The 12,746-nt window shown below is 43.1% G+C and overlaps 1 protein-coding gene across 4 annotated transcripts in view; it reads left to right on the forward strand.

The window, feature by feature from the left end:
- Window positions 1–5,415: 5,415 nt before the first annotated feature.
- SASH1 (SAM and SH3 domain containing 1) overlaps window positions 5,416–12,746 on the forward strand; it is a 540,193-nt gene continuing 532,862 nt past the window's right edge. For all 4 annotated transcript variants that reach the window (XM_051811190.1, XM_051811193.1, XM_051811191.1 and 1 more), the window contains exon 1: window positions 5,416–5,949. In XM_051811190.1, coding sequence (XP_051667150.1) covers window positions 5,485–5,949 — 465 coding nt within the window. In that variant the 5' untranslated portion in view covers window positions 5,416–5,484. The remainder of the gene's footprint in view (window positions 5,950–12,746) is intronic.

The following is a 12,746-nucleotide window of genomic DNA, read 5'->3' on the forward strand; positions in this document are numbered from 1 at the left end:
AATTCTTGTTACAGAACTTGGTCTGAAAAAAATGGTAGCCTTGATTTGGATATTTATTCCCATTTTTAGTCAGTTTCTTTCTCCATCGCATTCAGGAAGTGAACTGAAATAATGCCTGTAAATTTTTATGGTAAAGGAGCATCATAGTAAATAAAATAGCTGCTCTGTTTTAAATGCACTCTCAAATCCAAAATAATTTTACATTCACAACAGAGAAAAATGGATGTTTCTTGAGCTAGATCCTTCTACATTCCCAGTTATACAGTTTCAGTGAGCATTAAGTTATTAAAAACATAGTGAGTAAATTTAGAGTGGGGGTCATGTTTTTGTATATTTTTAAGTTTGCTTTACAATTAACATTGCTTTGTTAATATAAAGATCTAAGTGATAGATTTGTTTTGTAAGCAATTCTATTTTTATATTTAAATCCCATATAAATTCCTGATTGTGATGTTCTTGTTAGTCTCCCTTTGAGTTTTGGGATTTTTTTTCTTTTCTCTGATAAAACTTATACTTACATACCTCACAAACAGCATCTTTTCAGATTTTTGTCTGATGACAAAATATTAAAATAGGAGAACTTAATTTTTTATCCTGAAAATGAAAAGGCAAAGGGAACCAAACTGCAGTCTTTCATTACCTATGGAGAAAGCTATAAAGAAGACAAAGCCAAACCCTTCCTAGAAGTGCTCAGCAAAGAACATAAGACAAAGGTCACCATTGCTTTGACTGGACAAGAAGAAGAAATTCTTCTTGGTGAGAATGGGTCAGTGCTGGAAGAGGTCACCCAGAGATACTAAGGAACCTCCATCCCCGTGGATTTTCAGAAGTCAATGGGGCAAACCTGTCTACAACCTGATCAGAGTCTGCAATTAGCTCTGCTCTGAGTGGGATATGGAACCGGGTGACTCCCAGGGGTCCTTTCCAATCTAAAATGTCCTAGTTGTCTACGAAAGAGTACTTAAAATAATGGTCATCTGATTTTTTAATGAGGAAAAAATCTTCAGAACACTCAACAGCCAGTACTTTCCATTAGAGTTAGTATAGCTGTAGGAATTGACATGATGTGTACCAGTTTTTGAAGTTTTAAGCTTATTTCTCTGCAGTGTTTACAGGGGCAAATCTTCCTTTAGATGCTGAGTTAGGTTGCCATATATTTTAGGATTAACACTTTAGATGAGACATCGGATATATTCAAACCTTCTCTCACCATCATTGTTATTTCCCTCTGGACACTTTTCCAGTGTATACCAGGTACCGTCAAATATAACCACAACATTTTACACACAAGCTCTATTTACCTAAACTAATAGCCTGGTTCTGCAAACATTTGTCATTGTGCATGAGCAGTTCCATTCATTCTAGTGAATTATTCACCTTTTGCCTTAGTGGAAACCCTAGAAAAGTATTTGAGAATCTGCTTCTGTTGTTTTAAAAAAGCACAGAAATATTAGCTTGCACTCATTCATTATATGTTATTCTTTGCCACAAAATCATGGGGTACTACCTCACTCGGTATGTGAATCTGAGTTTCCTTTCCTAGCTGAACACTTTCACAAATATCTTAACGGAATTATATTCATTTTAGAGTCTTCCTCACATTCATCCACTATGTGAGTACTTTTCTAAGTATTTGTGTTCTCGTCTAGTTTTCTTTCAACCATCAAACATATCACCATTTGATTCAAAACACTAAACAGTATTCAGGTATCCAGAGCAAAGGCCCATGCTGCTTCCTTAACATGTCATACATCAAGTAAGTCTTAATAAAGGTAGAAAATATAAACAACTCTAAGGATTTCTGGATATATTTTTGTATTTATTAGATGTAAGTTAGCATTAAGCTACATTGTTATTTATCTTATCCCAAGCAAAATGACTACATACAACCATATATTATTGTAAGATAATGTTATCCGATATATAATCATAGATTTCATAGAATACCATTCAGAACAGAAGTTTAATGATGAAACTATTTCATTCCTTAGTACACTGCATAAATGCATAGTGCCCTCTGTTTAAAGGATACCTAAACCAATGATTCAGTTAAAATATCATTTACATTTCCTGAGCAAATATGTTGTTGTTATGCTGTATCTATTTTTTAGCAATATGAATCGCATTTGTATTGTATTACATGAACGATGTAGTTGGACAAGATGAAATCTGCCAGGAATCTCAGTTTTTCTTTATAGTGAGCCTGCAAAGCTTACAGGGGAGAAAACAAATCCTCTTGAAAAATGATTTTTTCTGCCATGCATCTCACCTGGACTTGGTTCTTCTGAATACAAGATAATTTTTTTCATTTTTAGTAATAACATTGCACTTAATAAAAAAGCACATAAAGGAGGTTTTCAAACTGAGTTTGCTGTTACCACTCAAAAGATGCCTTCATTTCCTGCTCTACCACTCTGTGCTCTTCTTCCTTTTTTACTCTTGAATTAGCCTCCCAACACATTGTGACAGAGTTCAAGAAGCGTTTGCACAATACTCTCAGGCACATGGTGTGACTATTGGGGATGGTCCTGTGAAGGGCTAAGGGCTGGACTTAATGATCTTTGTGGGTGCCTTCCAACTCAGCATATTCTCTGATTCTGTGATAATGACTACCCCAAAGACTTGTCCCAAAGTTTTCCCAGGGACTGAGGTGAGGTGGACTGGTCTTTTGTTTCCTGGACTTCTGTCTTTTTTAAAAGTGGACATAACATTTTCTTTTTATTGCTGTTTACTTTTGTATTTCAAAGTCACATAAAACTTTACTGTATTCGCTACCAGGTGAACTCATTTTATGAAACCAAAATCAGTGCCAAACACAACCAGAGAGTTCCACAATGTTTGTAAACTGCCAGAATCCACGGTCCCATTGGGGTGCACCACTTCTCCTGCTTCTCCCATCAGAAGCTAAGGATCCTACCCTTTTACCCAGCATATCTGAATTATAACATTTGCAATACTTTAGAAGCCTTTCAAGACCCTTCCAAAATGCACACGTAAAAATTATATAATTCTGTATGTATTGTCAGTAAGACTGATAAACATGGGCTGCACCAGTCAGTTTTTTCTGCCTCTCATGCCATCAGTTCCAGCTCCAGATCACAGAACCTCCCTGCTGATTTTGCTGGTGCTGTCAGTCTTTCACCGGTTCTATGAAGAGAAGATAATTGCTGCTTCACTCTGTCTCTGGGCTGAGAAGAGGATTTGACATATTATGTGGTCTGGAAGGAAAATAAGATACAGAAAAAAAAAAAAAAAGAGGGATGGAATATTTTAAAGAGAGTAAAATGTGTTTCCTCCCTTACTCCTCTTTTGGCAGACGAACCTGTGATGTCTAAGCTTTATACCCAGAGGCTGCATTTTAACCCCTGGTAAGTAGCTAACCTTTCCCAAACACCTTGCATTGCAAGTTTCTGTGAGAATGCTGCTGTGCTGCGCAATCCTGTGGCGAACTACATGAAGCCTGAGGACAAATGTGTGCCTACTTTTGCTCAAAAACGGCCCTGTCACGAATAAACCCCTCCAAATTACAAAAGGGAGCACATCACTCCTCCGGTACTCCTGTGCTGCGGGAGGCAGGTGGGTGGCCCACTGCCGGTCCCCAGCTTCCCCCAACCCAGATAGGGAGGGATCTTGGCAAGAAAATAAGTTTCAACCAGTTTTAAATTAAAATGCAGGGGGGTCCGCGCCTCACCCCGCTGGGATTCGGAAAAGGGAGGGTGTGGCGGCGGCTCCAGGCCGGGCCCGGCGGCGCTTCCCGGGCCGGCCCGGCGGGGGCGCTGCGAGCCCGGCGTTCATGGGGAGAGCGCGGCGGGCAGAGCGCGGCGCCTCCGCCGGCCCGGGCAGCCCCGGCGGCGGGGGGACAGCGGGGCCAGCGCCTCCCGGGGGCTCGCCCCCGCCGGCAGTACAGCTCTGCGCCCCCCGCCCCGCGAAGAGTCGCCCTTCGACTACGAAGGGCTCTGTGCCCCCGCGGAGGAGCCGGCGCCGCCGTCGGCCCGGCCGTCCTAAGGGCGCTGGGGGGGCAGCTCCCGGGCCGTGCCCCCCAGGCGCGGTGCTTCTCCCTCGCCGGGGGCAACGGGGACAGGCAAGCCCGCAGGAGAGCCTGCGTAGCGGTGGTGGCCCCGAGACGCTGCCCGGCCAGGCTGCCGTGCCCCCGGCCGGCCCCACACCGCCTCCCCGCGCTCCCGGATCGGGCAGGGCGGGCGAGCGCCGGCGGCAGGGACCGCGGGCTGCCGGCGGGGAAAGTTGGAAAGACCTCGGGAGAGTCGGGGCAGGGGGCTGGAAGCGGGGCGGCGGGCGCGGAGGAGGAGCGGGGAGAAGCCGCACCGGGAGGAGCCGGAGGAGATCTGCGGGTGGTGCGTCAGGCGCCTCCGGGGTAGAGGGGAAGAAGGACCCGGGTGGGGAGCAGCGCTCCGAGTACCGGTGGCAGGGAGGGAAGAGCTCCGCCGGCATCCGGGGAAGGCGGGGGCAGCGCCGGTGACCTGCTGCAGATCGGCTCATCCGCCGCCGGAGGATGCACGGAGCGCCGGGCGCCCGCACGGACCCTCCGCCGCCGCCGCCTCCGCCTCCTCAGGGCGGCTGCGGACAGCGCTGGGAGCGCCAGCGGGGATAGGGGAGCGCAGGGAAAGTTGTGCGGGCTGGGCATAGGGCTGCGTGCCCCGCCGGGGCAGGAGGGCACCACCGGCATCAGCGCGGAGAAGTGGGATTGAAAAGCAGTTTCTGGTCTCGCTGCCGGCGAAGCTCATTTAAACCATCATTCCGGGAATGAAGGGGAACCGGGAAAGTAACTCGGAAAAGTGACTGGGATTAATTTTTTTTTATTCCTTCTTTTTTCTTCCTAATCCGAAAAGACCCGTTTAAAAGGAAAGCAAAAGCCTCCGTGCGCCCGCTGCTGGGAGAGGCACGGGAGAGGAGGGCACTGCACACCGGCACCCTTGCTGGGAGAGGGTGCGGGATCCTACCCTCGGCTCTCCCCCAGCACGATCGTGTACCAAAGCAGCTACTCATAGTAAACAGATTCATCGTGCGACAGAGCTCAGGAAGGTGACACAGAAGCAGAAACAGAAACTAACACTGAAAGGAAGAAAGGGGGGAAAAAAGACAGCGACTGCGAATTACTTCCAGAGAAAGTGGGTGGATGTTGTGCAGCAGCGACCTGGGATTTTAGGGGATGCACCCTTACATTTTGCTGCTCTCTAGTCCGAGCCTTCCTTCTCCGGTGGCAGAAAGCGGCTCTACTTGGTAGTAACAAAACAGGAGGAGGAATAAGCAGGGGGATTTCGCTCAGCAGTGCTTGCGGTGCCCTGCTGATCTGCTTCAGGGATTTTTTTTTTTCTTTTCCTGGTGGATGTTGTTTTCTTGACCTTGATTTTGAGACGTCTTAGTTGCATCGCAGTTTTTGTGGTTTTATTTCCTTTGGCGAAAAGTGGAAAGGGGGAGGCTGGCTTCGGTGCTCAAAGTTGCAGTCGTTATTATTTTGGAGCCAGCATGTGCACCAACATAGTCTACGAGTGGCTGAAGACCCTACAGCTTCCTCAGTACGCGGAGTCCTTCGTCGATAATGGCTACGACGACCTGGAGGTCTGCAAGCAGATCGGCGACCCGGACCTGGATGCCATCGGCGTGGCCGTGCCCCACCACAGGCGCCGAATCCACGAAGCCGTGCGGCGGCTGAAGGAGGCGGACGAGACGGCGGCGGGGCTGTACTTCACGCTGGAGCCGCAGCCGCCGCCGCGGCCGGCGCCCCCCGCGGCCGGGCGCTGCCCCCGCCGGGCGGGGGGCCCGGAGGAGCCCCGGCGGGGGGCGGCCCCCAGGTCCCGGCCCGGCGGACGGCGGGGGGCGGCCTGCGGCGAGGGGCTGGCCACCTACCCCAGGCTGAAGCTGAAGATCATGATACGGGACAAGCTCATCCGCGACGGCATCAATCTGAGTAAACCCCCCTACTCCAACAAGGTAAGAGGGTCCCCGCCGGCCGCCACCCCGGGAGGAGCCGTGGCTGCCAGGTGCGGTGGGGCAGCGGAGCCGCTGGACGAATCCTGCCACAGGCAGCGGCTGGAGATGCGGGGTCTGGCAGGGCCTGGTCCCGCCTCTGCCGTGCGCTGGTGCTGAATGCCTCCAGTTGCCCAGTGGCATTTTCGGAGGGGAACCTGGTAAGGCTTGAGCACCAGCTAGGTCTGAAGAGGAGTGGGGCCAACAAAAGCTGGATCCACTAACGCTTCTTGGCCTTGGTGGTATGGCATGGCACTGTGTTTTGGTTTTGCCTCTTTTTTTTTCATTAAGCAGTTCTTTTAGTTTAGCTTGAGGTGGGAAAACAGAAATTGACGGACTGGTCTTAATGATTTGGGGGTTTGTTTGATTGATTTTTCTCTTCTGTGAAACTTTTCCATTGTGTTTAAGAGGGATGGCTTCTCTCATCTTTTGGTAGCGGTCATATTTTAGTGTCAGTTTCTGTTGGTGAAGTGGCTCCCGTAGCAAGTGATAATCTGGCTGGAGAAACAACTCCTTCTGTTGCCTGGATTTATTTACTGGAAGATGGTAGTGACTGGTGAATGTCAAAACTATTCATCAGCTGCTCCAGCACAGGTCAGTCAATCTCTGGTTGTGTCAGCACAGTCTGCTGAAAGTCCGGAAAAGTGCACATCTCAGAAGGGTACATTCTGTTTGATGAAGCGTCAATGTTTACCTAATTCTTATTTTTTGAAAAGGTTAAAATGTAAAATTCATGTGGTCTGGAAGTTAGAAGTCATTTTGTTGGAAATTTTTGGTAGGTTTCCTGATGAAAACAGAATACGGAAAATAAATGGAATAATAGTATTAAACTAATAACACCACGAAGAAGAATATAATTTTTGAAACAGACTAAGATATTATAATGCATGGTGGTTTCACAGTTCACAATGAAGTGCTTCAGAGTAGTTTGATGACTCAAGTTTGCCTGTATTTTCTTTAATGATTTGAAGTCTCATTTTTCAGAAAGACCGAGCAGTTGCAGTTGACTTTCAACTTGTGGGTACTTTTTACCTCTAAAAAGTTTATGTATATAAACTATTTTGTATATAAGCTATTGGGGAGGGCTGCACCTCTGGGTTTACAGAAATGTGACAAATTAAAATAGAGAATAAGTAATCTGTCGTAGGGAACCTGTGTGTGTAAATAATATTGTGGAGGTGCAGAAAATAAGACCATAAATTTCAGGATTCCAATTTTTTAACATCTTGGTGATAGAGACCCATTAATCACTTCTCAAGTACAGTACAGTTGTTTGGTTTGAGATATTTATTTGTTCCCTTTTCCTGAAACTTCTGTTTAATGACATCAGGGACATTGTGCAAAATTTAACATTCATGAACATCTAGTCTAGGTACTGCATCTTCCAAAAGTTACTGTATCATTTTTGAGAGGTTTTCCCTCCCCCCTCCTTTGAAGTGGTACATCATGAGACTGAAATTACCATTACATGTCTGATATAAAAGAAATTCTATGGAAGTTCTGGCTTATCAGTGTAGCTGCACCACATTACCCACCTCCACAGCTGCGTTTCACTCCTTCCTTTTGACTTCGTGGATGTTCTTAGTTACCAATTCCATCCCACCAAGTGGATCCTCTACCTTCTCTCTGAGGTATTTTAAAGATGTGTAGAAGTGGCACTTTGGGACACGGTTTAATGGTGGACTTGGAAGTGCTGAGTAATAGTTGGACTCAATGATCTTAAAAGTTTTTTCCAACTTAAATGATTCTATGATACTCTTCTACAGGAATTGTAAAATTTATAAGATGCTAGCATATGACATCAAGGCAATTCAAATCTTTGGCATTGATTTCTTCTTTCACTCACCTTATTTTAATTTGATGAGTCTGATAATAGTGTAGATTAACTGTCAGGGCAAGCTCATGTTACACAGAAAGCATCACTCAGCTTTAATTAGTTTAAATTTAAATGCAATATTTTGAAATAGAAAGAGGAGCAAACTTTACTTTCTTAGTTTTAATTCAGGCTGTGGTGTCTGTATTTATTTTGGTTAATAAATGCATATAACATCATTTTTTCACAACAACAGAAAAAATTTTCTCCATCTCCTCAGTGTGAATCACTTCACATTGTATCATGTTATAAGAAATCATAAAACTGGCAAGATCTGAGTGTGTGTTGCTCAACATACGTTATTCTGAATGCCACCCTATACTGCAGCAATCCATCTCCAAAACAGCTTAAAGTGAATAGCAAAAGATCATGTCACTGTACATTATTTATTGGATGTCTTTTAGAGCAAGAAAGATGAAATACTGTATTCTTTCAATTGGGAAAGAGCCATATTATAACATATTATAACCCCAAAACAAGCCTAAAAAAACAACAAAGCCAAACTATAGAAAAAAGTGGCTATAATTTAAGCATTATATTTTTAATATAGAATATGCAGTGTACAGGCTTCTGCATGTCAAAAGAAACTGGATGTATTCTCTGCAGTACACAGAATTAAAGAATCAGCTTGAAATTTGTGTCAAGTTTTTTGGCATACATTTGTCACACATCCTTGTAATGTGGGTATTCTGAAGTGGGGCACTAGGCCACTGACCTGTTTGACATTTATTTGCATTTCTTGTTCTGCTGAGCTGCAATCTAGCCTTCTACTTCCCTCCATGACTTACATGGAGAATGCCATCTTCTGTTCCTCTTAATATCTGTGAATTGAAATTAGTATCCATAAAAGGAGGAGCATGCTGGTGTGTATATGTATGTGTGTATACATGCATTTCCCTTGTTTCCTGAAGAATACTTCTTGTGCTCAGCTATGTAGTTCTCAGGGAATTTTGGTGTTTTATTTTAAAACATCCCTGAGAACTGCAAGTGCTGCTCCTCTGGCTTGTTTGGAGCCTTTTACTAGCTGCAGAGCTAGCTTTTGCTAGCTACCTGAGCAGTAGACGTGTCAAAAGATCAAAAATGAATATTGGATGTGGCTGTAGAGATGTTAAAAGCATCCATTTGCTGTCCTTTGTTTTTGCTGTAGTTTCAGATGAAGGATGAAACAGAGTGGGCAGAATAGAAAAGTATTGGCAGAGTAAATTTTAGTTTAATTTAGTTTGATTACAGTCAGGCAGAAATGGCTTACAATTACTTAGCAGAGCTTAATATAAATCCCTTAAAGATGTGCAAACTTGGAATTGAAACCATGTGTGGGTGACTTCAGACGTAGAGAATTATCATAAGCCATCTTGATTGTTTCCATGGAGAATTAGAATGAGGCCTCACCTTCTCATATTGCATCTTATATATTTTTCAGGTATAAACCAAGGAACATAACTGTAACTGAGGAGAACTCTACAGAAGTCAGATTTTGTTCCATGTTGGTAATGCTCCTTAATACTCAAAGCCTTCTGTTTTAGTTTGTCTACCAAGCTTACTGTTGCTGGCTGGTAGCCTTAGAAGAAACTTCTTGTGGAGGTGATGGGATTGAATGCCCTTCAAACAAGAACCCACAGTCAAGTGAAACATCTTGTCGTGTCAAAACATCTAGCTGCTTAGAAAAATTGTCATTCATGGTTGTAATTCTGTCCTTAATTAGGAAGTTAATTATGCCCAATGTAGAAACACTGTTAATGGTCTTTTGCCACGTAGAAGTTTTGGGGGATGAATTGATGGTAGAAGGAAACCAAAATGAGCAGCCCCACTGCGTTTCAGTGAAGACGAATGAAGAAAAATGCAGCACTGACCTGAACCAGCCAGATCAGAGAAGTATAGCCTTAAACTCCATATGGCAATATTTCTTGCTTTGGTGGGCATATTCCAAAATGGATTATGTCCATGCAGTGTTTGACTGGGAGTAAAGTCTCTAAATGTCGCTGTGGAGCACCAACTTTGTCAATATAAAGAGAAGTAGGGTACCTTGTTGTGGAACATGCCAAGAGAAATTTAGTACTCTATTTATCCTGAATATAGATTAAGTGACATTTAATAGTTTACTGGAATTTCATTACTATTTCTAATTGAAATAAATGGCCTGACCTCTTTCTTGAGGAACTTTATTCAATTTTTCATCTACGGAGAATTGCAAGTACATTAAAAACATACATGCATTAAATCTCCCACACCAATTAAGATGATTTGCTTAGCCTTAGTAAAGATATTCTCATGTAGATTTCAGTATTTATTAGAGAGAATAAAACTGTAGTGTGACATATGTACATGACCTCATTGTCACTCACTATGCTGTTCATGATTATCAGCACACTTGGAAAACAAACACTAAAAATTCAGCTGCATTTGAGATCATAATCTCAAGAGTTCAAGCAGATGCAGAAGACTAAAAAGTCAGATCCAAGTGAGTATCTGCTTAAAGACCCAAACACATTTTTTTTAAGTTATGTGGTGATGATATAGCACAGATTTGTGATTCTGATTAAGTCTTTGTTTAATCCTTGCCACTACAAAATGAGGAATATTTCACATAAGTTAAGTGTTAAGAGGTAAAGATGCCAGAAATGCTGCTTTGAGATACACAGGTTCAAGCTGGGGCTGGATAATGTAATCAGTACTTTATCTACAGAAATGAATTCAGCGAATTAAAAATATTGTGCTTTGAAGAAATGGCAACACTCACCTATACTAGAATTAAACATGAACCTTTTTCTAAAGACCCGGCTGCTTTAGAATAACTGCATCAACTCTGATTAGCAGAGCGTTCTCAAATATGCCTTGGGGAAAGCTGCCTATTGACAGAAGTACTAGTGCATTAAGTAGTAACAATATTTTCATGGCAATAAATTAGCAAAGCTACAGGCAATGTTCAGGATGTGAAAAGGTATTTTATATAAGATACCACTGAATTTGCGTTTGACTTCATAACTCTGTTTTCTTTTAAAGAAAACGTAGCACCTCATATATTTGGCAGCTGTTTTAAAGTCCTGGTTTATTGAACTCACAGAAAACAAACTGGAAAAGATCTTCTTCCCATCAGACCATTAAGGCAAAATGTTGCAGAATATGAATAACACAGTACTGTATTATATTTGCATTTGAATTGTTCCTGAATATTTTAAAGTGTATTCAGTCTCTTCTGGAAATGTTGAATGCAAATCTTCATAGGTTTCATTATCTCTCAGTTTTGAGGGGAGGGAGATCTCATTAAGGTATATTATATATGGAGTTTTGAGAGAGGATAGTATCAGCTCCACAGCTTTCTTGACCCCTTTCTATGATCTGAGCTCTGGTCATGGTGGTGGCTGGCAGAGGAGAGGGAGAATGTGTAGTTTCCAGTTCCAAGGAGCTGTGTGGGACTGAGCCCTGCAAGGGTAATCCTTCCTGCATCCTCCACAAGGCTCTAAGTTTGAAGGAAAAGCTAAACTTACAGGTTCCTGGCAAAAGAGGAATGCCTGGCCTCTGGTAGTTCCTTGAAGGCTCTTTTCTTTCCCCAAAGGACATAGTTCAGTCAGAGCTCTGTGGTCCAAAACCGAACTGAATTTTCCCACCTAGCAGTGGGAAAATTCCCACGCAGTGCAGGGTTTTGTGTGAATACCGCACCTCAACAGGGACACCACCAGCAGTGTGACGAAAGTCTAACTACCAGTTTCACTTGCACACACGGATAACCTGTCTTGTTTTCAAAAAGTTTGGTGATCATAAACCTTTCTGAAAAGAAGACACATTTTAAGGAAAATACTTCTCCCCACCCCCAGAGCTTCTGTCTCTGCCATATGTAGGATGATGAAGCCTATACACACAACTTTGTGTAAGGAATACCAAAGAAATCAAGATAATTTTTCACTAAAGAAGGAATCATATGAACATTGTTTCTAGTTTTGCTTATGACAAATATCCCTATCTCGCATTTTCTATGATATATAGGGTTTCTGTGTCCCTGATTTAAAATGTGGAATCGAAGGATTTGTCTAAAGTCATGAAAAATTTTAGACAGATGAAGCACTAGGGCAGTGTCCTTGTCCTTTCCCTTGGGATTAAGAATAAACTTCCTTACGTGTAAGTAACAGAAAAGTGATCAACTTAGCTATATGGCAATTAGTTATGCCTGTGTGTTAGTTGTACCCTGTGTGCATATGTCATTATGAAGGGTCCCTATCCACCAAGGTGTATAGATCCATATGTATAATTTGAAACGTACTAACAGTCATTACAGAATTTTTGAAAAGCACAGCAGAGGGGTTTGAATTGACAGAAATATTGTTATTTTAGATTAGGAATAAATTTATTATATCACAGGAGCTCACTTACTAGTTTGAGACTCTTTGAAAACAGAAGAGGATGGAATGTGTTAAAGCTAGATTGTATGTTCAACTTTTAAATTCCTTGCTTTGTCAGTTTGAATGAACCCCTCTGCTTGGTGTTTGACAAAGCTATCTGTTCAATCTCTTTGTCTAGGCTAATATGACATCTCATATTGATGTGCTTATCTTGACAAATGTGGTGGCTTGTACACCCTGCAGGAATTGTCTTTTATTAAAAGAGCACGGCATCACTATGTTTAGCACTGCCACGTTATTTTGGGAATGGCTATGCAGCGGAAAGGGGAGAATCGGTGAACCTTCCCTGACACTGGCAGTCTGCGAGCCAAGCTGGCCAAAAACTGTCTCCAGTGACTCATACAGCCTCTTCAGTTTGCTACTTGCAGACAGTAAAAAAACTTTTCTTATGATTTTGCAAAACAAAAGAGAAGTGGCGAGTCACATGAAACACAAGTAGAAGGACCTTCAAATAGTATCTCATCCTCATTCTCACAAACTCAGCAGGATGGGAA

Source organism: Manacus candei, unplaced genomic scaffold (genome assembly GCF_025592945.1).
Source record: "Manacus candei isolate 608988 ecotype Guabito, Panama unplaced genomic scaffold, ASM2559294v1 h1tg000081l, whole genome shotgun sequence".
Taxonomy (NCBI): domain Eukaryota; kingdom Metazoa; phylum Chordata; class Aves; order Passeriformes; family Pipridae; genus Manacus; species Manacus candei.